The 24,740-nt window shown below is 44.0% G+C and overlaps 1 protein-coding gene across 5 annotated transcripts in view; it reads left to right on the top strand.

The window, feature by feature from the left end:
• AIFM3 (apoptosis inducing factor mitochondria associated 3) overlaps nucleotides 1-24,740 on the top strand; it is a 108,385-nt gene that overhangs the window by 6,026 nt on the left and 77,619 nt on the right. For 4 of the 5 annotated variants that reach the window (XR_004540503.1, XR_004540502.1, XM_033957354.1 and 1 more), the window contains exon 1: nucleotides 12,523-12,746. The exons of the other annotated variant lie outside the window; for it this stretch is intronic. Coding sequence is in view for 2 of the 4 variants with exons in the window: in XM_033957354.1 (XP_033813245.1) it covers nucleotides 12,716-12,746 (31 nt within the window). In the remaining 2 variants the exon portion in view is untranslated. Of the gene's footprint in view, nucleotides 1-12,522; nucleotides 12,747-24,740 lie in introns of those variants that run through there. 5 annotated transcript variants of the gene reach the window in all.

Genomic DNA, 24,740 nt, shown 5'->3' with positions numbered 1-24,740 from the left:
AGTGCGCACGCTAAAACCGCTAGCGCAGCTTAGTAAAAGGAACCCATAATTTCAAAAAGAAAGAGGAAATTTAAAAAAAAAACAACAACAAGAAGTCGGTTGTCCACAATATATGTGGACGGAGCTGACATTTGCTGAAATTGAACTCTACAAAACATAACAAGGAAAACTAAAGATGAGGGTAGGTGGCTCTCGAATTTTCAACAAAACTCATGTTCTAGTAATAGGTTGCCCTTTAGCAGAAATAAATTTGGATAGGTGCTGTGGTTCTTAGAAAACTTATCTGTTTTCATTAAAAGTCAAAACACATTTACAAGGATATCTCAGAACAAATGTTGCACCCAACTGGAGTACTTGAGGTCTCAAAATGAGGAACTGTTTCCTTCTCTTCTGGGTTGGACGAGATACATCTGGATACATTCTTATTACATTAGTCAAAAAGGGAACATCTTTATATTTAAAAAAACAATTTAAGCATCTTTAGCAAATTGTACCAACAATGTTGCTGACACCTGAGTCTCAGTATCTGATCTCTCCAGGAAATTAGATAAGTCCAAACTATCCGCAGATAAGTTCTGCTGGTTAGGACTTTGTGTCTTTATTCTTCTAGGTAAATAATACATTTTAGAGAGAGGCGGATATGAGGCTTCCGTCACTTTCAAAATTTCGTTCAAGTATCTTTTAAACATAACTATCGCTGTTATTGGAGTTTGTTTAGGAAAATTAATAATCTGCAAGTTTGATCTCCTGGTAAAATTTTCCAACATTTCCTGTTTAAAGTGCAAACTTGCACTATCTGTAATCCAAGTCAAAGCTTGGGTCTCCAAAGTTTTAACTCTTACGTCTACTTCATCTGATTTATTTTCCAAAGTCAATAACCTTATCTTTAATTCACGACTTTCTAAGAGTACCATTGTACACTTTGTGGAAAGTTGCTCCATTTGGTTACCCAGAAAAATTTCCCAAATCGTTTCCATATTAGACCTTCGGCCTCTGTAGGGGAACAACCTCAGTTCTAAGGCCCATAGAAGATGTCACAGTACCTGATGTCCCAGCTGCATCCATTGAAATAGCATGGGTTTGCCGAAGTTCCCCTGCCGACTGCGTCATTGGCTCACTCTGCTCCTCCTGCTTCCATTCAAGGGCAGCAATCGCTCCCTGCTGGGTCGGCAAGGGAACGTCCTGTGCCGGGGTCACATCCCTCCATTCCTCTGATGTTCCAGGGCGTGCCGGCGGGCTCCGCTCATTCAGGGACAGTGTGGCAGCATCGAGAGAGAGCTCGCACGCTTCAGCCTGCACGCTCTCTCCAGCCGAGGAATTCTCCTCTGGAAGTTGTGCTTGGGAGCCTTGCTCAAAAAAAAGATCCATCGGGCCGGTCTGGACTGCAGAAGGATCCACCGAGAAGACCCAGGTCTTCGACTTTCTCTTCACCATTAATTGGTAGGAAAAAGATAATCCAAACGGACCGCGGCAGCGTCTCCGTGGAGTCTCAAACCGCCATCTTGGTTGAGCTCCGCCCAACTGTACATCCTCTTTCCATTCTTTAAAGGATTTTTTTTTGTCTCCAATAGCCTCTGTTACTTCACCTTTTAACCATTGCTGACTCTCACTTTCTCTCCTTTCCACCTTTGTGAAATACATCTGGTCTGGGCTTCCACGATGGTATTTTAAAATAATGTCTATGCCTGATTTAAACGCCTGATCTTTCCTTTCAATTCTTTTAGCTTCTTTTTAACTATTTTCTTCATTTTATTGAAGACACCCTTTTGAAAATTAAATGTTGCTACAGTAGATTTCTTTAGTGACATCACTCCAGATATGAGTTTATATCTAATCTTGTTATGATCACTGTTTCCCCGGCAACATGGATTTACTAAGGGGAGATCCTGCCAATCCAACCTGATCAGCTTCTTTGACTGGGTGACGGGGAAGCTGGATGTTGGGGAGTCCCTGGACATCGTATACCTGGACTTTAGCAAAGCATTCGATAGCTTACCACACTGCAGGTTGCTGAGCAAGATGAGTTCTATAGGATTGGGTGACACATTGATGAAATGGGTGGGGAACTGGCTTGGAGGTAGGCTTCAAAGGGTAGTGGTGAACGGCACCCCCTCCGAAATGACGGAGGTGATCAGTGGAGTGCCCCAGGGCTCGGTCTTGGGCCCGATCCTATTCAACATCTTTATAAGAGATTTGACAGAGGTAAAATAACATTATTCGCCGATGACGCCAAACTAAGCAATGTAGTGGGCAAAAGCACAACGGACAAAAATTCAATGCCCGACAACATGATGCACGACCTACTTCTACTGGAGCGCTGGTCTAGGACCTGGCAACTCAGCTTCAATGCCAAAAAATGCAAAGTTATGCACCTGGGCAGCCAAAATCCATGCAAGTCTTATACCCTTAATGGCGAGATCCTAACAAGAAAGGTAGCAGAACGAGGCTTAGGGGTGATCGTCAGTGAGGACATGAAGGTTTCCAATCAAGTGGAGCAAGCTTCATCCAAGGCAAGACAAATCATAGGTTGCATACGCAGGGGTTTCGTCAGCCGTAAGCCTGAAGTCATTATGCCATTGTATAGATCCATGGTGAGGCCCCACCTGGAATACTGTGTGCAATTCTGGAGGCCGCATTATCTCAAGGATGTGCTGAGACTGGCCAGAGAATGGCTACCAGGATGGTCTCGGGACTCAAGGATTTCCCGTACGAAGAACGGCTAGATAAACTACAGCTATACTCGCTCGAGGAGCGCAGAGAGAGGGGAGACATGATCGAGATGTTCAAGTATCTCACGGGCCACATCGAAGCGGAGGAAGATATCTTCTTTTTCAAGGGTCCCACGGCAACAAGAGGGCATCCGTGGAAAATCAGGGACGGGAAACTGCGCTGCGACACCAGGAAATTCTTTTTCACTGAAAGGGTGGTTGATCGCTGGAATAGTCTTCCACTTCAGGTGATTGAGGCCAGCAGCGTGCCTGATTTTAAGGCCAAATGGGATCGACACATGGGATCTATTCACAGGGTAAAGGTAGGGGAGGGTAACTAGGGCGGGTAGACTGGATGGGCCGTGGCCCTTATCTGCCGTCTATTTTTATGTTTCTATGTTTATTTACCTCTCATACTATGCCCTGCATTCCACTAAGGACTAAGGGCTCCTTTTATGAAGCCGCATTAGTGGTTTTAGAGCACGCAGCTTTTTAGCGTGCGTTAAACCGCTAACGCGGCTTCGTAAAAGGAGCCCTAAATCCCCCTCTTGTTGGTTCCTTGACCAGTTGCTCCAAGAAGCAGTCATGGAAACATAAAGGCAGATGAAGGGCAAATGGCTCATGCACAGCATCCACTATCTCCTCTTCTCCCTAAGAGGTCCCACATGCCTGTCTCATGCTTTCTGCAATTCAGACACACACCCTCTTCTACAAAGCTACGCTAGCGGCTGCCGCGCAGCAACAGCCCTGAAGCCTTTTAAATCTCTATGGGCTTCGGGGCCGTTACCACGCGGCAGCCGCTAGTGTGGCTTTGTAGAAGAGGGGGAGTCTTTGTCTCCACCACCTCTACCGAGAGTCTATTTCACACATTTAGCACCATTTCTGTAAAAAAGTATTTTCTTAGATTACATCATTTATTACAACTAATAATTTTACCTCCCTAGCACTCCCTGAAATAACATTGATCCAGTCAATATTGGGGTATTGAGTCAAAGAGTTAATACATTTTGATTGAATATATTTTTTCTGTTGGTTGCAAATCATTTTGTCATACTCCTGCTTTTTGTTTTGTTTGTTTTTGGTAACTGAAATCACCAATTATTATACTGTTGCCCAGTTTACCAGCTTTTCTTATCTCCGTAAACATTTCTTTATCTGTCTGCTCATTTTGTAGTATAACCCTACCTTTATATTCCTTCCCTTCACACATGGAATTTTTATCCATATGTCAGACAGAATGTTAATTTTGTTTAATTCAATTCCCTCTTTAACATATCGTGCAATCCCCCCCCCCTTCAATTTGATCTACTCTATCATTGTGATATAATTTGTATCCTTGTAACAATGTGTCCTACTGATTGTCCTCCTTCCACCAGGTCTCTGAGATGCCTATTATATCTACCTCTTCATTTAGTGCTAAATACTCTAATTATCCCATCTGAATTTTTAAGCTTCTAGCATTTGTATACAGACATTTCAAATTGTGTTTTTTCCTTGCATCCACAGACTGCTTAGAAATTGATGGGGATAATTTGCATCGTTTACTCTGCTTCGCTATTAAATACTCCTGGCTTTCTTTCACCATTTTTGAAACCTCTCTACTTGGATTCCTAAATTTCCTGTTTCAATAGTATCCTTCAAGGATACTCTACACCAAACTATCTGCTCCTGGGTGACTGTCAGCTTCCTATCCAACTTAGTTTAAAAGCTGCTCTATCTCCTTTTCAAATGTTATTATCAGCAGCCTAGTTTCATCCAGATTAAGGTGGAGTTTTTCCTTTCATGCTGTCCAGTTCCTTATAAATCTAAATCCCTCCAACCTGCACTGTCATCTCAACAACACATTGAGACTTTGGAGCTCTGCCTACCTCTTGAGCTCTGTTTGTGGAAAGAGGAAAATATCTGAAAATGCTACCCTGGAGGATCTGGATTTCAGCTTTCTACCTAAGAGCCTAAATTTGGCTTCCAGAACCTCCCTCACACATTTTCCTATGTCATTGGTACCTACATGTAGCAAGAAGCACTAGGTATAACAATTAACAGAGTGCAAATACAAACTATACAGTTCACATGGCATTTAATGGCACAAAATCATAATGCGACCCTGCAGAGGATAGTGGCAAATGGTGGTCACTGTCAGGCCCTCAGGGATCTCACTGGTGCTATCCAATATGGTTGAGGAGATGTCGTCTGGGCTCCCAGGTGATTTTCCTTTACTGGACGCTGAGACTTTCTCTTCTGTAGCTAAACTGACCTTTCCTTCTCAGGAAATGATTCACATTCCAGAGGGAATAGACAAATGAAAGGATTAAAGAAAGCCTGAAGTTTGCAGTTCTGATTTAATATCAAAATACTCAGGAATGCAGAAACCCAGGGGAGCAGTAAGTCAGTTGCAGCCATAGCAAACAGGAAAGAGATTTTGGAAGGATCACATCCAGGGACCTCCAGGGTGTCAAAAGGAGAATGGGAGGGTGTATAATGGTGCTTTCAGTCTTTTCTCAGCGATGACCCCATTTTAGCAGCTGAAAATTCATGTGATCCCAGATAGGAACCATATCATTCAGATAACAAGCATATGTACACACAGTTATGAGTGGAGAGCTGAGGCCTCTAGTAACGGACGTCAACTTGTGATTGCTCATTAAACAAAAACTCTCCTGTCCAGTAGACCCCATTTGGAAAGAAGCAATGACCTGTTTGAATTTATTGTCTGGGGCTCCTGCATCCCTGGTCATCGTACTGCTGAGTAAGGGGAAGAGATCCTTCTGTTGTACCAGGAGGAAAAAGAAATGGTAAGCAGAGACAGGGCTTCTGCATATATAAACTGGAATGGGGAACCAGCCCACTGCCATTTCCTACAAGGAGAAAATAGGAGTGAAGCAGAAGGAGAACCAAGAGGAAAACCAAAGATCCTGGTCTTGAGAAGCAAGAGGGGACAAGGAGGACATCCCAGGGACCTATAAAGATAAACATAGATGAACCATCTACTGCTCATCTGTTCTCGGTCTGACATGAAATCCATAGTGGGTTCATACCAAGATGTAATTGGGAGTCTTTAGTTGAGCCGATGGTAAATAAAGACCTTCAGGTTGGCAGTTAAAAGTTGATGGAAGGAGTCATTGTTCAATTGTAATCTTTTCTCTCAGAAAGTCATTTGATTCATACAAATGCTGTTGATCTTTTCACTAGTGGCCTGGGCCCCCTCACCTTTGTCTCAGGCACCCTCTATTTTCATGCTTGGTGGGGATGCCAGACCCACCAGTCAACGACATCTGCTGCACGGGTCACACCTGTGTTGAACAAGAAGCAATTAATTCAACGGGCGCGATTCGGCCACTAACACCAGCTCTTCTGTGCATACTCAGTTAGACTATCTCCCTCCATATTAACAACCTTACCCAGCCTCATGCCTCACTCATGCTCCATCCATCACAACCCTCCCCCAGACTCTTTTCCCTATCTACACTCCCACTATGCCCATATTCATGACTCCCCATCATGCCCCTCTACTAGACTGGCCTCTTCCAACTTTCATATCCCTCCAGTCTCACATTCAGTCTTCCTCCTTGTTCATCTCATACCCCTCCCCCCCCCCCTTCTGGTGCTTTTCTAATAGCAAGACAGATAAGAACATAAGAATAGCCACTGCTGGGTCAGACCAGTGGTCCATCATGCCCAGCAGTCCGCTCCCGCGGCAGCCCTCTGGTCAAAGACCAGCACACTAACCGAGACTATCCCTACCAGCGCACGTTCTTGTTCAGCAGGAACTTGTCTAACTTTGTCTTGAATCCCTGGAGGGTGTTTTCCCCTATGACAGACTCCGGAAGAGCGTTCCAGTTTTCTACCACTCTCTGGGTGAAGAACTCCTTACGTTTGTACGGGATCTATCCCCTTTCATCTTTAGAGAGTGCTCTCTCGTTCTCCCTACCTTGGAGAGGGTGAACAACCTGTCCTTATCTACTAAGTCTATCCCTTTCAGTACCTTTAATGTTTCGATTATGTTGCCTCTCAATCTCCTCTGTTCGAGGGAGAAGAGGCCCAGTTTCTCTAATCTTTTGCTGTACGGCAGCTCCTCCAATCCCTTAACCATCTTGGTCGCTCTTCTCTGGACCCTTTTGAGTAGTACCGTGACCTTCATGTACGGCGACCAGTGCTGGGCGCAGTACTCCAGGTGAGGGAGCACCATGGCCCGGTACAGCAGCATGGTAACTTTCTTCAATCTATTCGTGATCCCCTTCTTTATCATTCCTAGCATTCTGTTCGCCCTTTTCACTTCCACCGCACATTCACTCAAACCAAATCGTGCTTTATTTATCTACGTTTGATAATCATATAAGTCCATGTTGATAATCTTGGGGGCCCAACAAGGATCCAAGTTTCAACAGTGTAAAACTGCCTTCTTCAGGGGACAGAAGCAAACTATTGGGAATAAAAATATAAAACCACTAGCTGATGCCCCGGCGTTGCACGGGTATTTAATTATAGCAATAACACTGTAAATGGATTCAAATAAAGATACTTTATAGTGGTGAATGAAATTATTTTTTAACAGCTTTATAAAAAGTACAATATTCAAATTATAATGTGAAATATTTGACAAAATGAATACAATACAACTAACACAAAACTTGATTATAAACAACATTTTTACTTTCACCTCCAGGAGCAAGAACATATAAATTCTTGGGTGAACCCACCCTTGATCAAGCAACATAGAGTTGTCCATGGGAAAAACAGGGGGGATCTTAAATCCACTCCACAGTATGTAATAGTCTGTCCCTGTGATTTGTTGATTGTGATAGAGAATGCAAGTCTCACTGGAATTTGCAATCTCTTAAACTGAAAAGGAAGATCTGTTGGAATAAGTGGCATCCAAAAGTTTCAGTATTGATTTAAACAACTCAATATGTGGAAACTCAGGTTGAAAAGAAACTCCATGCAGTTTTTTCCCGGTTCAGAATGGAACCTGTGTTCCTAGTTCAGCATATGTGAGTACTCATGTAATGTAATAACATTATGAACTGGGGTGCATGAAGGAAACAGTTACAAACACAGTTAGAACATACAAACTCTATATGTATGGTGTCCGTGGTAGAATAGAAACGATGTCTCTAGTGGTTATAGTGTCATAGAAAGTGTTTTATAGTTGGAATTACTGTGAGAATGGCAGCTTTTTACATCCTTTCCATTGACACGAATGGGCGAAATCTCAGTTTGTGTTTGTAGCTCCGCCCACGTGTGCAGGTGGGCCGCGAGACCCCCAGAACATATCACCCCAGGTAGTGAGGGATCTGCATACCAAGTTTCGTTCAATTCGGTCAAGCCATTTTTGAAGTACTGTGAGAATGGCAGCGTTTTACAATTTTACCATTGACATGAATGGGTGAAATCTGATTTTCTGTTTGTAGCTCCGCCCACGTGTGCAGGTGGGCCGCGAGACCCCCAGAACATATCATCCCAGGTAGTGAGGGATCTGCATACCAAGTTTCGTTCAAATCGGTCAAGCCGTTTTTGAATTACTGTGAGAATGGCAGCTGTTTATATTTTTTCCATTGACATGAATGGGTGAAATCTGATTTTATGTTTGTAGCTCCGCCCACATGTACAGGAGGGCCGCGAGACACCCAGAACATATCACCCCAGGTAGTGAGGGATCTGCATACCAAGTTTCGTTCAAATCGGTCAAGCCGTTTTTGAATTACTGTGAGAATGGCAGCTTTTTACATTTTTTCCATTGACATGAATGGGTGAAATGTGATTTTCTGTTTGGAGCTCTGCCCACGTGTTCAAGTGGGCCGGGAGACCCCCAGAACATATCACCCCAGGTAGTGAGGGATCGGCATACCAAGTTTCGTTCAAATCGGTCAAGCCGTTTTTGAATTACTGTGAGAATGGCAGCTTTTTACATTTTTTCCATTGACATGAATGGGTGAAATGTGATTTTCTGTTTGTAGCTCCGCCCACGTGTGCAGGTGGGCCGCGAGACCCCCAGAACATATCACCCCAGGTAGTGAGGGATCTGCATACCAAGTTTCATTCAAATCGGTCAAGCCGTTTTTGAATTACTGTGAGAGTGGCAGCTTTTTAAATTTTTTCCATTGACATGAATGGGTGAAATCTGATTTTATGTTTGTAGCTCCGCCCACGTGTGCAGGTGGACCGCGAGACCCCCAGAACATATCACCCCAGGTAGTGAGGGATCTGCATACCAAGTTTCGTTCAAATCGGTCAAGCCGTTTTTGAATTACTGTGAGAATGGCAGCTTTTTACATTTTTTCCGTTGACATGAATGGGTGAAATCTGATGTTCTGTTTGTAGCTCCGCCCACGTGTGCAGGTGGGCCGCGAGACCCCCAGAACATATCACCCCAGGTAGTTGGAATTACTGTGAGAATGGCAGCTTTTTACATTTTTTCCATAGACATGAATGGGTGAAATCTGATTTAATGTTTGTAGCTCCGCCCACGTGTGCAGGCGGGCCACGAGACCCCCAGAACATATCACCCCAGGTAGTGAGGGATCTGCATACCAAGTTTCGTTCAAATCGGTCAAGCCGTTTTTGAATTACTGTGAGAATGGCAGCTTTTTACATTTTTTCCGTTGACATGAATGGGTGAAATCTGATGTTCTGTTTGTAGCTCCGCCCACGTGTGCAGGTGGGCCGCGAGACCCCCAGAACATATCACCCCAGGTAGTTGGAATTACTGTGAGAATGGCAGCTTTTTACATTTTTTCCATTGACATGAATGGGTGAAATCTGATTTAATGTTTGTAGCTCCGCCCACGTGTGCAGGCGGGCCACGAGACCCCCAGAACATATCACCCCAGGTAGTGAGGGATCTACATACCAAGTTTCGTTCAAATCGGTCAAGCCGTTTTTGAATTACTGTGAGAATGGCAGCTTTTTACATTTTTTCCATTGACATGAATGGGTGAAATGTGATTTTCTGTTTGTAGCTCCACCCACATGTGCAGGTGGGCCGCGAGACCCCCAGAACATATCACCCCAGGTAGTGAGGGATCTGTCCCCAGTAAGGCTATTCTTATGTTCTGTCCCCTGCGGCACTCCACTGTTTACTCTCCTCCATTGAGAAAAATGACCATTTAACCCTACCCTCTGTTTTCTATCTCATAACCAATTTCTAATCCACAACTGAACTTTGCCACCCATCCCATGACATTTTAATTTCATGGTCTAAGTCATAAACATGGTCTAAGTCATAAAAACCCACCTAAACTCACCAGATAAGCACTGAAAACACATAACACAGACCCCCACACACTATCCCAGTAATCACCAACCCCCCCCACCCCCATAAAAAATTTTATTCACAACTTTAAATTTCAGCCTCAGACCATTATCACCTGGGCGCCTGGCATAGGAAAGCCTAGTCGTCCAGCCCAGAGGCAGCTTAAGTCGTCTTGGGGGTAGGCTAGAGACCCATAGAGAGGAGGACCCATACCCATAAGCCCCTGTAATCACTGCATTGATACTTAAACATGTGCACTCCCCTATACACCCCCAAAACTCTTTTGTACTGGCATATAAGTGGCTTCTGCAGCCATAAGGGCTATTGGGGTGCTAGATAAGTGGGTCTAGGGGATTCTGGAGGTTTTTGGGGAGGACTCACTGTCACCTATAAGGGAACTGCAGTGAGGAGAAACCATGGCACCCTTTTTGTGAAGTTCACAGCAGTTCTCTGTAAGGTACCCCACTATATAGGTGGCAAGTCTGGGTGTGCAGTCCATCACTCTGCAGACCCTTCCCACGTCCAACAGGGCTTGTTCTAGGCGTTTTGGACTTGGACAGAAAGTTGGACGGAAATGTGGTACAAAGATAGATGATTTAGTGGCTTGAACGATCAGATCGGCAGGACGTATAATTAGACGATTTTCGAAAGTAAAAAAAAAGTTGGACATATCTTTCGAAAATGTGTCTTCGGCTCTTTTAACTTTGGATGTCTTGCGAGATGGACGTAAATGAACTTAGACGTCCCTTTCGATTATGCCCTTCCACGTCTTCTCGGAACATACTGCAATTTTTAAAACACCCTATGTCCACTGTCTATGTCTCCAAATCTGTATGTCATGCTTATACTGTAAAAGCTGAAATTTATACCTCTATGTACACCAAGTTTGTTTTTCCCACCAAAGTTTGTCTTCCTTATACTGTGAATGTAATCTTGTAACCCGTTCTGGGCTCCTTTGGGAGGATGGGCTAAATAAATGAAGAAATAAATAAATAAATATGAACCAGCTCACCTTTATCCACATCTTCATAGAAGTCAAGCAAATTTGTGAGGCAAGATCTCCCTCAGCTGAACCCATGCTGACTCCGTCTCATTAAATCATGTTTGTCTGCATGTTCCACAATTTTATTTTTTATAATCGTTTCTACCATTTTGCCCAGCACCGAAGTAAGGCTTACCGGTCTGTGATTTCACGGATTTCCCCTGGAGCCCTTTTTAAAAAATCGGCGTAACATTGGCCACCCTCCAATCTTCAGGTACTACAGACGATTTTAGCGACAGGTTACAGATCACTAACAGCAGGTCAGCAATTTCATTTTTGAGTTCTTTTAGTACCCTGGGATGTATACCATCCGGTCCAGGTGATTTATCACTTTTTAACTTGTCGATTTGGCTTAGTACATCTTCCAGATTCACCGAGATTTCTTTCAGTTCCTCCACATTATCACCTTTGAAAACCATTTCCGGTTCAGGTAGATCTCTCACATCTCCTTCCTTAAAGACCGAAGCAAAGAATTCATTCAGTCTTTCTACCTCTTCCCTGAGGGCAGATGTACACACAAGTCCAACTTGTTGGCTGTTGACTAATTCATGTATGTATCTGCATTTGTTCACATGTGGGTGACCTGTATAGAATCCAGGAGTTGGTGGCAGAGTCAGACTGGAGCCAGGCACCACCAGTGTTCAGCGGTGGAGCCTGGAGACCTACCTGGACGAAAGGGTGTCCTAAGTTAACCAGCTTGGTATCCGGGTGCCACCACTGAGAGTTGTCCAAAAGGCAATCAAGATACATTGCATCACATGGATCACCAAACTCATGTAATATGGCGGGTTGCCAAAGCAGTAACGATGCTGGCCACTCACCCAGCACAAAATGCCTGACACGTTTTGGTGTGATGCTGTTCCAGCCTGAGGGTGTTTGAAAGGCTTCTGGACTTCTGATAGGTTGGAACCCTACATTCAATGCACCTGTTTCTTGTGGGTTATTTCTTGCTGCCCTGACGCTGAAACAGCATCAAACTGAAAAATGTCGAACATTTAGCACTGGGTGGCTTTAGTCATGATGGATGAACAGTGGATTCACTATGTCCTTTGCAGACCACCATCTTATGTGATTTCTGTGATGCAATGATCAACGTGATTAAATAAATATCTTTATATATCCTGATTCCTTTTCGTGCTGTTGAGACATTTTTGCAACTATTTTCAAGTTTATGAAAAAGCTTGCTAGTTTCCCCCTTGTTTTATGTGTTTGAAATGTTGGTGAGCTGCCAGAAGGCTACCGAATGCCCACAGGGGGGTTGGCATTCTCTCCGAGTCTAATTCAGCCAGTAGCAGCTAGAGTTTCAAGAAATTGTGGCTTCTGCTAGCTGAATACTAGCCCCATAAATGATAGAAGGAGCATGATTTTAAAGACCTGGACTGGCTCCCAGTGTTCCACATGACCTGGAGGGCTCAGGAGGTTCAACCAAACCTGTGACCTGGCGCTGTGTAAGACATTTTCCCCATACTTTTGAATATATTCTTACTGGAACTTTTCATTTAACGTAGGTGCTGGAAGATCAGCTGACGCCCATAATGGCGACAGAGGATTACTGGCCACTCCGGGACATCCCAGGTTTCCAGCCTCCCATGTGACTCTGTGGCATCTGCCTGCTCACAGTATGGCTTAGTGGCACTCCCTCTGGAGATTTGGCTGGGACCAGTTCTTTCAAATCCTGCATCCTGGCTTCGCCTCTCTCCTTGTGCTTAGCTCACCATGGGAGGATGCTTCTCCAAACCCAAACCAGGTGATTTGCACAGGATCGGACCTCACTCAGGAATGTTAATTCGGCTCCTGAAAGGCGGATTATACACTGCTTTAATCTGCAGAGAATTACAGTTTACATTCACTCATTGTATTACTGGGAAAATTCCTAATGTGGAAAATGCACACAAATCTGAATTCCTTCACGTGCCGATGGGATTAGGTGGGCACTGACTAGGAGTAACCTTTAAAGAGCATTAAAACCTTATTTCTCTCATGCAGCGAAAGACTCAGTGGGTGATGCACTGGCCTCACAGTTCTGTGCCAATATTTCATGCTTCAATTCATCTCTGATCAGAAACAGGCTGCTGACACCCAGGACCTCTCATTTCTAAGGCCAGGGAATTCAGGGATCCTGGTTCACATTTTAGCCAGCCATAAATAATAGTGGGATTGATCTTCTCCTTCTGATTATACCAGTAGTAACACCGTGAAATACCTGCACGGCCCATCTAATCTGTCAGAGCTCCGTCTGTTACACTCCTTCCTGGTTAACCACTAGGGCAGCTGGCAAACTTGGCACAGTGTCAGTCACATATAGGGCAGCTCGCTACGATGCACTTGTGGAAGAATGGTTTTGAGTTTGGACTGCAGCCACCATCTCATTTGCTAATTTCATCTTAAAATGTCTTCCTGTCTCCTGCTGACATACAAACCACTTGCACTTACTGTAAAATACACACATGATCCTGATTCGAAACACAGACCGGCACTGACCTTACTTCCCAAATCCTGTGATTGCTTTGTTCACTCCATCCCACATTTGAGACACAGACCCCCTCACTCTAGAATCTTACACCTAAATATACGTGCACGCTTTGCACAGGTAGGTTCTAGATAACCATCAGTGATGCAGAGAAGGGACACCGTTCATTAGTTTACGATTGACCATGTGGTTAATTGCAGTTTGGAACAAAATTGCACTTACAACTTCAACTGCGACTATAAGATTAGCGCCTGCAATTGCACGTAAAAGGGTACATGGCTGAGGCAAGGGCGTGCCTAGCATTTAGCACTAACTTTATAGAGTGATGTCACTTATACATGCAACAGCCACATTTAGGCGTTAGTATTAATACCAGCTCTTGGCATGGCGTAAACGTGAGGGCCACAATGGCCCATAAATGCCGACTTATGCCAGTCTTTTATAATGAAAATTCTGCACATAATTGCCGTGATAGAATTTACTCCGGTGGCCTTTCTTAAATTGACCCCAGAACTGGCCTTCCTTTGCAACTATAGAGGGTTGGGTTACATGGTCATTTTTCTCAATGGAGGAGAGTAAACAGTGGAGTGCCACAAGGATCTGTACTGGAACTGGTACTATTTAACTTATTTATAAACGATATGGAAATTGGAATGACGAGTGAGGTGATTAAATTTGCAGATGACACTAAACTGTTCAAAGTTGTTAAAATGCATGCGGCTTGTGAAAAACTGCAGGCAGACCTTAGGAAATTGGAAGACTGGGTGACCAAATGGCAGATGACATTTAATGTGGACAAATGCAAAGTGATGCACATTGGGAAGGATAACCTGAATCACAGTTACCAGATGCTAAGGTCCACCTTGGGGGTTAGTGCCCAAGAAAAGGATCTGGGTCTCATCGTAGACAATAGGATGAAACTTTCCGCCCAATGTGCAGTGGTGGCCAAAAAAAGCAAACAAGATGCTAGGAATTATTAAAAAAGGGATGGTTAACAAGATTAAGTGTTATAATGTCCCTGTATCGCTCCATGGTGCAACCTCATCTGGAGTACTGCGTTCAATTCTGGTCTCCTTATCTCAAGAAAGATATAGTGGCGCTAGAAAAGGTTCAAAGAAGAGCGACCAAGATGGTAAAGGGGCTGGAACTCCTCTCGTATGAGGAAAGACTAAAAAGAGACGGCTGAGGGGAGATAGGATTGAAGTCTACAAAATCCTGAGTGGAGTAGAACGGGTACAAGTGGATCGATTTTTCGCTCCGTCAGAAATGACAAAGACTAGGGGACACTCGATGAAGTTACAGAGAAATACTTTTAAAACCAATAGGAGGTAAATTTTTTTCACTCAGAGAATAGTTAAGCTCTGGAACGCGTTGCCAGAGGATGTGGTAAGAGCGGATAGTGTAGCTGGTTTTAAGAAAGGCTTGGACAAGTTCCTGGAGGAAAAGTCCATAGTCTATTATTAAGACATGGGGGAAGCCACTGCTTGCTCTGGATTGGTAGGATGAAATGTTGCTACTCTTTGGGTTTTGGCCAGGTACTAGGGACCTGGATTGGCCACCGTGAGAATGGGCTACTGGGCTTGATAGACTTTTGGTCTGACCCAGTAAGGCTATTCTTAGGGTCTTACTGGAGTTGCCTTCTCAGCAGTGCTAAGTTTTGTATTGATTTCATTCTCTTTATATTGGATCCTTTGGGACTGATATTCAAACATTTTAACAGCCAGAAGAGTCTCCTTGGCATTTAAATCACTGGTCCGGGACTAACCAGGCATTTTTAGCAGTCCTTAACTGGTTAGTGCTGCTGAAAATGTCTAGTTAATGCCCATGCTGAAACCATCTAAATTGTGAGTGTTTGTTGGCAAACTTGGCACTTAGCAGGTTACGTTAGTGGCATACCAAAGGGGGGCAGCGGGCGGTCCACATCACATGCAGCCCATAAGGGGCTGTTCATAGGGCCGGCATCATTGTCCAAGAACCTTCACAACTCACTACTTTGCCAGCGTTGGGCCTTCCTCTCTGCTGGGTCCTGCCTTCGTTGAAGCAAGAAGTATGCAGGACTTGGGAGACAGAAAGGCCAATAGCCGGCAAGAGCAGTGAGTTATGAAGGCTGTGCTATTGACAGGGGCAGTGTGACAACGAAAGAGATGGAGGGGAAGAGAAATGCTTAATCTGATTGGGGGCAGAAAGAGGAAGGGAAAAGGAAGATCAGGGAAGGGGGGAGGAAAGGAGATGTTAGACCATGGAGGGGGAGGGAGAGATGCTAGGGCATGGGGAAGAGGGGAAGGAAAGGAGACAGAGATGCCAGACCAGGGGAAAAGGAGGGAGGTAGGGAAAGGAAGGAGAGGAGATGCCAGAGCATCGAGGGGTAGGGGAGATAGAAGGGAAGGAGAGGAGAGAGATGCCAGGGCATGGGGAAGAGGGAAGGGAAGGAGACAGACATGCCCAGACCATGGAGTGGGGTGGGAATAAAGGAAGGAAAGGGGAAGAGAGAGATGCCAAAGTATGGAGGAGGGGTGGAGACAGAAAGAGAAAAATGGAGAAGAGGTAAAGCTGAAATGAATCATGTACAAAGAAGAGAAGGGGCACAGGATAGACAGTTTATGGAAGAGGGAGGGTGGACACCAGATGGAAGGGGCTGAAAGAGAGGGCAGATGGTGGATGGAAAGGAGAGATTGAAAAGAAGAAGATGAAAGCAGAAACAATAAAAGGTAGAAGAAAGATTTATGTTGTAGTATTGTGGTTGTATTGATAAATGTTTAGAAATAGAAAATGGAAATAAGGTCATCTTTTTATTGAACTAATTTTAAATACATTATTTTACCAACTTTCAAAGATCAAAACCCTCTTCCTCAGGTCATGACAAGATACTGTAACAGCAGGATACCAAAACAGATTTTATTTGTCCACAAGGCTAATTTTATTCCTTTATATAAAAATGAAAAACATACAAAATTTAAAAAAAAACTACAAAGTTTAGGGGTCGCCCTACCTCGCTGTTTTTTCTTAAACTACAGTTAAGTTTAACAGTATATTGTAATCAACAGTCTAAGACATCAGTATTGATTCCTCCCCAATTCAAATGGATAACAAAGTTAAACTCCTTGGAGTCATTCTAGATAGGGATCTTACCTTTCATCAACAAGTTAGTGCAGTTATGCTTAGGCTCATTCGTTCTATTTCCTCTTTTCTTGATCACTCCCTAGTAATTTCAACCATTGATTATTGTAATGCCCTCTATCAAGGCATAACCCAGAAAGAGATCCGCCGTTTACAATTATTGAAAAAACATTGCTGTTAAATTAATCTATCATGCAAAATAATTTGACCATGTCACCCCTCTCCTCCGTAAAGCACATTGGTTACCCGTTTCTCATCGTCTTTTCTATAAAATACTCCTCCTCACTTTCAAAAAAAACAAACCAAACCTCCAATCAACCGGCGTTCATAGACAAACTTTTGATCCCCTCATCATCATCAAGGGTCCTCCGATCAAATAATCAAAATTTACTCTCTATACCGTCAATATGGGAATTATTTCACGACACTACTCGCAAAGGCATCTTCTCAGTTACTGCCCCCTCTTTGTGGAATGCCCTTCCACTAGACATTCGATTGGAGAACTCCCTTGGAAAATTTAAAACCAAACTTAAAAGCTTCCTCTTTAAAGATGCTTTCACTCTTTAGCATCAGCCTCTACCCTTTAACTTCCTGATTCATATGTAGCTCTGAAACAGCTAACACTTCTTCTGAAGTGATTCCCCTTCCTAATGTCTTTACCACTCCTCATTTACCATCCTTTTTTATTAATTTTACTTCGATGTATTTTAAACAACCTCTCCCTCCCTTCCGTTCCTTCCGTTCCATGTATGTTAATTCGAATTTGTCCAATATTTTTTTTCTAATATCTGATAAATTATTATTTTTATTTACTTATTTTAATTGTTTTCTATAATTTTTTATAATGTACACCGTCTAGACATGTATTTTTATAGACGGTATATTAAAAATAAAGAAACTTGAAACTTGATAAGAGCCACCTTTGATGCAGAACTAAACTTCTTTCAATGGCTGGCTTCTAGCCGAAGAACAAATTGCTAAAGTATCATTACATTTTTCAATGAGGCTTCTCCCTCTTTCTGCAGTTGTTTGAAAGTCAGCTTCACTCGTACAGGAAGAAAACATGTTGTGCCATTGCTTCTGTAGAAATTCTCCATCTTCATTTTTAAGTTCAGTCATAACATGTTTTAAAGATTTCTTCATTCTGCAATCACCTTCTCGTTGACAAGTTTTGTGTTTCTTTAGGGACAAATACTCGTCATGTTGTTTCTTCAACTTCCTAATGCAAGAGTCTATGCATTCTGTTGGTCTCCTGGCTCAATCCCATAGTGCCATCGCTTACTTACACTTATAGCTTTCCGGTAAAAGTTTCCTTCGTCATAGTATTGAAAATTGGCCAGTCAAAGAACATCCAGTCCACGTAGGAGTCTAGCAATTGACAGCTGACAGACTGACTTCCCAAGGAGCCAGTTTTCGGGTCCAGATCACAAACTAGACAACGCTATAGAAACTGATTATGTGCAATCATCTACATACACAACACCCAACCCAAGCAAACTGCATGCTGGGGTGACCTCTAAATATTGTCTAAACACGTTGAAATTTGACACATGGATAAAACAAAAATAAGTTTTGTGGAGACAAGATTTGACAAGGTTGATTTTCTTTGCAAACTACCATGGACCACTGTACTCTGCATCCTAAAACCTTCTAGCTTTCGCTGTTACCTTTTCAACCTGTTTGTCTACCTTAAGATTATCACATACAATCACACCCAAGTCCCGCTCTTCTGTCGTGCACTTAAGTTCTTCACCCCCTAAACTGTACCGTCCAGTCTGGTTTTTGCAACCCAAATGCATGACCTTGTATTTCTTAGCACTAAATTTTAGCTGCCAAATTTCAGACCATTCTTCATGCTTCGCCAGGTCTTTCTTCATGTTATTCACACCATCTGGGGTGTCTACTCTATTGCAGAGTTTGGTATCATCTACAAAGAGGCAAATCTACTATAATAAAATGCTAAGCGCGCACGTGCACTCCTACCTGTGTGTTCTGTGATCCGTATGTCCATGGCAGACAGGAGAGCGCATGCGCGCTTACAACGGGCCCACAGTCGTGGACTCCAAGGTAATGTTGAGCGCTGTGGCCGACTCACTTACTCTCCACGCCCAAACACACGAGCCGCACCTGTGTCTTCCTTGAATTGGTTAAGAGCGGCAGGCAGCTCCTCCCAAGAGCTGCACCAGACGGAGATCATGAGAGGAGCCGCCGCGGCAAGTGCTGCACAAGGGACATGGAGGGGGAGGGAAATACCGCTGCTGCTGCACATACCCGCGCTCACTTAATTCACTTAATTCTCACCCTCCCAACCGGTGAGTTCCGCTGCCGCATCAATGATGATGTCATCAGTGACGCGACAGAGGGACACACCAGCAGGAGAAAGCCATGAAGCAGCCTGTTTAGCATGCTGTGGCTGCCAATGCTGGAGGGAGGTTTGTTGTTAAGGTCACTCGCTGGGAAGGTCACATGGGAGGGAGAGATAGGAGAGTCAGTGGGGGTTGGGCTGGGAGGGGAGAGAAGCGGTCTGCCTCGGGTGCTTCAAGGCCTGGCTTCTTCGGGCAGCAGCAGCGTTTACAATTCGCTGCTGTTGCCGGCTTCAGGCCTTCCTCTCTGGTGGGTCCTGCCTACTCCCTGTTTTCATGAAGACAGGACCCGCCAGAGAGGAAGACCTGAAGCCGGCAACAGCAATGAATTGTGAATGCTGCTTCCCTAGGAGGAAAGGGAGCAGATGGGGAGAGAATGGCTTGGAGGGAAGAAGAGATAGCAGGGCATGGAGGGAAGGAGGAAGGTATGCCATATGAAACAGAGAGAGAGGGCGTACACTGGATGGAAAGAGAAGAGAGGGCAGTGAATGTAAGGGGCAAGACAGAGGGTGAACAGTAGATGGAAGGGGTAGAGAGAGGGAGACAGATACTGAATGGAAGTGTGGGGGAGAGGAGGGACAGCTGCTGAATTGAAGTCTGAGGGACAGGGGGAGCAAACATTGGAAAGAAGTGGGGGAGGAGAAAGAAAAAAGAGCACATGCAGGATTAAGGGAAGAGGATAGAGTTAGAAATAAAGATAGACAGACAGGGGGCCAGGGAGAGACACAGACAGAAAGAATGACAGACAGCGTCCAAGGAGAGAGAGACAAATAAAAAAAGACCAGACAGACAGACATCTACTCTAGCACCCATTAATGTAACGGGCTAAAACACAAGGGGGACGTAAAAGGAAGGGAGAAGGGCTACTGCTGGACAAGGGACATGGGAGGTAAAAGGAAGGGAGAAGATACAGAAAGAAAGACTGACAGACAGCCAGGGAGAGAGACAGTATGACAGGGGGCCAGGGAAGAGACAGACAGAGACACACAGGGGGACAGAGACAAAAAGAAAGAAAGGGGGGCAGGGAGAGAGAAAAAAAACCATAAAGAAAGAAAGAAAGAAACGCCTCAGCGACCCATTGTGCTAAAAGTCTACACATCTATTCTAGCAACCGTTAATGTAATGGGCTTAAACACTAGTAATAATAATAATAGCTTTATTTATATCCCGTCATACCTTTTCAGTTCAAGACGGTATACAACAAGAGATGCTGTTAGGACAGCAAGGTTACATCAGTTAGATTTGGGAAGGTGTGGAAGACGGTCTTTATGTTCCCATTTAAGCCACTCTTTCTGTTTTGTCCACTGATCAGCCTTAAGACCTCCACAAAACTGCTTTGGCTCTGCACCAAGCGGAAGATGAGGTTTATAATGTTAAGGAATAAAGCTAACAGCAGAAGTACAGTTTGTTTGTTTTTTAATGCTGCCCTTTCTTAAAATACTTATTGCATTTTGCTTTAAAGGACAAGCTGTAAAGGGAAAGATCCTGGCTCTGCCTTATAGAGATCCCAAAATGGTTTTGTTTTCTGATGTATATCTCACCAAGTTTTTCACTGTTGTCATTTATAGAATTCATTTTCTATCCCATTCTCCCCAGCAAGACTGCATCACTCATCATGGCCTCCAACGAATGCACGTATTTGCATCCTCCTAATCGCATACATACATGCACGTACCCCTCCCAAACAATTAAGAGCCGAAGCAACCCTTTGCAGTGCTTTCTAAACTATCATTTCTTGGGAGCCTCCAGTGAACAGACATCAACTGCAAAAAGTGCAAGTAAAGGGCCTTGAAATTCTCAGCTTGTGCTAACTATTACATACGATGGAGTGTAGAACAAGTATCGTCTGCGTTACAATGCGGAATTGCTTCGACAGCAGATAAAGACCCAAATGGTCCATCCAGTCTTTAAATTACTGACTTAATTTCAATTTTCCTTCTTCTTAGCTATTGCTGGAGCAGAACCTAAAGCTCTGCCTGGAACTTTGCTTAGGTTCCATCTACAGAAGTCTCCATCAAAGCTCCCTCCAACCCATCTAAACCATCCTAGCCATTGAAGCCCTCCCCCAGCCCATTCTCAACCAAATGGCCATATACGGACATAGACCGTGCAAGTCTGCCTAGTATTGGCCTTAATTTTTTTCTGATTCTAGATCCTCTGTGTTCATCCCACACTTCTTTGAACTCGGTCACCGTTTTCCTCTCCACCACCTCTCTCGGGAGCGCATTCCAGGCATCCAGCACCCTCTCCGTCAAGTAGAATTTCCTAACATTGCTCTTGAATCTACCACCCCTCAACCTCAAATTATGTCCTCTGATTTTACCATTTTGCTTTCTCTGGAAAATATTTTGTTCTACGTTAATACGTCAGTTCGATCAGAAGGTTCAGTTCAAGGTAGGATCTGAGTGATTAGTCCTAGCTAGGGTTACCAGACATGTCCTCTTTTTAGAAGACATGTCCTGGTATCCGGACAGCTTTTCAAAACACAGCAGTTTGTCTGGGTTTTGAAAATTTTAGGACCCACGTCGGGGAGGCATTTGTGCATGCGCAAATGCAGCGTGGTGACATCACACCGCCATGGCTCTGAGCATGAGAACAGGTTGAGGGGGCAGGGCTGGTGGGTGAGGATGGAGTAGAACGGGGCGTGACTTGGCTGGGGGGCGGGGTTATGGGTCTGGATTATACAACAGTGACCCCAGTCCTAGTGGTTTTTGGTAAAGAAACGTTTTCAGCTTTCTTCTGAATTTTAGGCAACAGGGTTCTTTTCTTGTGCCTGGTTGTTCCAAGTTTTGACGGGGATAGAGATGAACAAAAAGTTGAATACTTGGTTCCTTTTGCTGAGGGGAGGATCATCTGGCAGATGTGAACTAGAGCTCTGCGAACAGAAGGATCGATGCCGCCAGTATGTCAATGTTACGTATATAGAATATAATTAGAATCATTTGAAGTTTAAAAACTTCTGTGAGAAAAAATAAAATGCAAAAGCTAATGTAGAAAATAACAGTATAAAGATCAAGGTGCTCTTCCCAGCCATATGCCCCCCACCCCCCACGCCCCATGAGCAGAGAGGAGGAGAGGCACCGGCACCCCTGCGAAGATGGCGCCTGGGGCACTCGGACCCCGCTCCTTACTATGCCACTGGCCTGCGAGGCCCATACACAGCCCTGCTTTGGTCAAAAGAAGGCCCCAGGCTTTTTCTTTGCTTTGGCCCAAGGATTAGTGGTCTGGGTGTCCTACACGGGCAGCGGATTCAGCAATGTAGACTTAGAATCAGATAATACTTCCAATCTATTTATTGCTCAGATCTGGAGTATCCAACGCTGCTTCTGCTCCTGCTTTTAATCATTGGCAAAAACCACCAGCCTACCTAATTGTACGGTATTTGCTTTTTTAACTTATTATCACTGTAATTTTTTATCTACGCACTGTATTCAGGAGAGGTAAATAACAAAGTCCTGTTCTTTAAAGCAGGGGTGTCCAACCTGCGGCCCGGTCAAAGGCGATGCAGTGTTTTCCTCTACTGCCCCCGGGTGTTTACTGTCTTGTCGGCTCCCTCCTCTGTCTTGCTGCAGCGTTTGCGCGTCGCCAGAAACATTTTTTCTCGGCCATTGCGGCCCAGGAAAGCTAAAAGGTTGGACACCCCTGCTTTAAAGTCACTTTTTCTATTTCAGAGGTTCAAACTTCCAGCCTTTCCCGCACATAACAAAAATGGCGAAGGCGTCTTTTTTCTTTACACATGAGCATAGCCTGAGAACCGCAGCTCTAAAGTCTGAGCCACTCCTTCCTTCTTTTGCAACTATTTACTGCTGAGGTTTATAGCACTTTAAAGATGAAACCAAACAGAAAAGAAATCCTACCCTACTTGGAGCATTTCCCGCAGTGACTGACATAGTGCAAGAGACCTGCAGAAACCCAAAGAACAGCTGGTTCCTGAGGGTGCTCACAATTTAGTGGAGATGGCAGTGAGTTATCCAAGAGAAGGAGTGTTAGTGGAGACACGGCTGGTGCAAAGGGACTGGGTTATGCCTTCTCCCTATTACCGGTACCATGCTATGATATCATCCTTTTAAATATAGATTTTTTGGGTTGGTGAGTAGGGGGAGGGGTGTGCGTTTGTGAGACCATCTTTTGTGCAGGTAAAAGGATGTGTTGATGGTTGTTTGAATCAGGATCTCTGCTTTAACTGCAGCTGCTCCCCAGAGGTTGTAGTCCTAGGCATTTGCCTACCCATACCTAATGACTGTGCTGGTTCTGCATGGAGAAATGGGATTTGAACCCTGGCTTCCCTGATGCTGAATGCATTCTCTTAACCCCAGTCTTCTCATCCACTCCTAAACCTTTCTTCAGCAATGTATTCACCAAGTCCGACTCATCTTTGGATTAAAACAATGGAAACATATCACCCCATACTTCCAAATACTCCACTGGTTGCCGGTGGAATCCAGAATACTCTTCAAGCTTGCCTGCATCAGCTACAAAGATGTCTTTGGGATGCTACCAACTTACCTCGCCTCCCAATTCTGCCTCAACTCTCGCAGAATAAATCTCTTTAATTACCCATCTCTAAAATCGTGTCACTACAAGAAGTTCCTTGTCAGAATGCTATCGTTCCAGGCAGCCAAACTGAACACATGGCTCGTAAAACCCATACTCGAGGCCACATTATAGGCTGACTTCAGAAAATCTCTGAAGACTCGTCTCTTTAACACAATCTGAGTTCTCTTCCATTGACAATTTTGTTTCCCTGAAAGCGCTTTGTCTTCCAATTACCCCTCTTACCCCCATTGCATGTATATTGCTGTAAACCTCTCTTTTTCTCATTGCATGCAGCTTCTTGTAAACTGCCCCTAACTCATGTATCCTGTTGCAAACTGCTCCGTACTTCTGTATCCTGCTGTAATCATTTGTTGCAAACATCTCGTACTCTCGTTGCTTGTATCTTCTTGCAAATCGCTCTGAACTTATGTATCTTGTTGTAAACTCGTGTTTTTTTGTTGTAATCATCGCATTGTCTCAATGTATGAATCTTGCTGTAAACCGCTTCGAACTTATTGTATAGTGGTATATAAGAAATAAAAATTATTATTAATTTTCTCTTAAGATGGCCTAGGATGAGATGAACTTTTTTCATAGGATGAAGTTAAGAGGTGAAAGGCTCAGGAGAAATCTATGGAAATAATTTTTTACAGAAAGGGTGGTAGATGCGTGGAACATTGTCCCGGAAGAGGTGGCAGAGACAGAGACTGTGTCTGAATTCAAGAAAGCCTGGGATAGTCATGTCGGATCTCTTAGAGAGAGGAAGAGATAATGTTTATTGTGGATGGGCAGACTGGATGGGCCATTTGGCCTTTGTCTGCCATCATGTTTCTATGAGAGCCTTTCAGTCTCTTATGCCATTCTCAAAATAACTTCAGGCAGTCTGAACTGGAATGAGTCTCCTCTGCCTTTCCTGCCTGCACACACACTCTGTCTCGTCCATGATATGTGGCCTCGCAGGTCTTTGATGCTACAGTTATAAGCACGGCTGCTTTGTAAACTTATAGAGACTATTTTAACTGGCCACCAGTCTGCTGAACATGAGTTCCTGCCTGTGATCTGTCAGTGTTCATACATCCTTTGATTGATTGATTGGGATTTATCAACTACCTCTACAAAGAGATTCACCCAAGCTGATGTACAGCAGGTGCAGTTGAACACAAAACTTACAATTTTGGTTGACAGCTGAACAGTAGCAAAATGACCAAATATGAGACCTAAATGCAATGAATGAGATAAACGTGGAAATGACTAA

This window comes from Geotrypetes seraphini, chromosome 8 (assembly GCF_902459505.1).
Source record: "Geotrypetes seraphini chromosome 8, aGeoSer1.1, whole genome shotgun sequence".
Taxonomy (NCBI): domain Eukaryota; kingdom Metazoa; phylum Chordata; class Amphibia; order Gymnophiona; family Dermophiidae; genus Geotrypetes; species Geotrypetes seraphini.
This window is presented reverse-complemented; position numbering and strand designations above follow the sequence as displayed.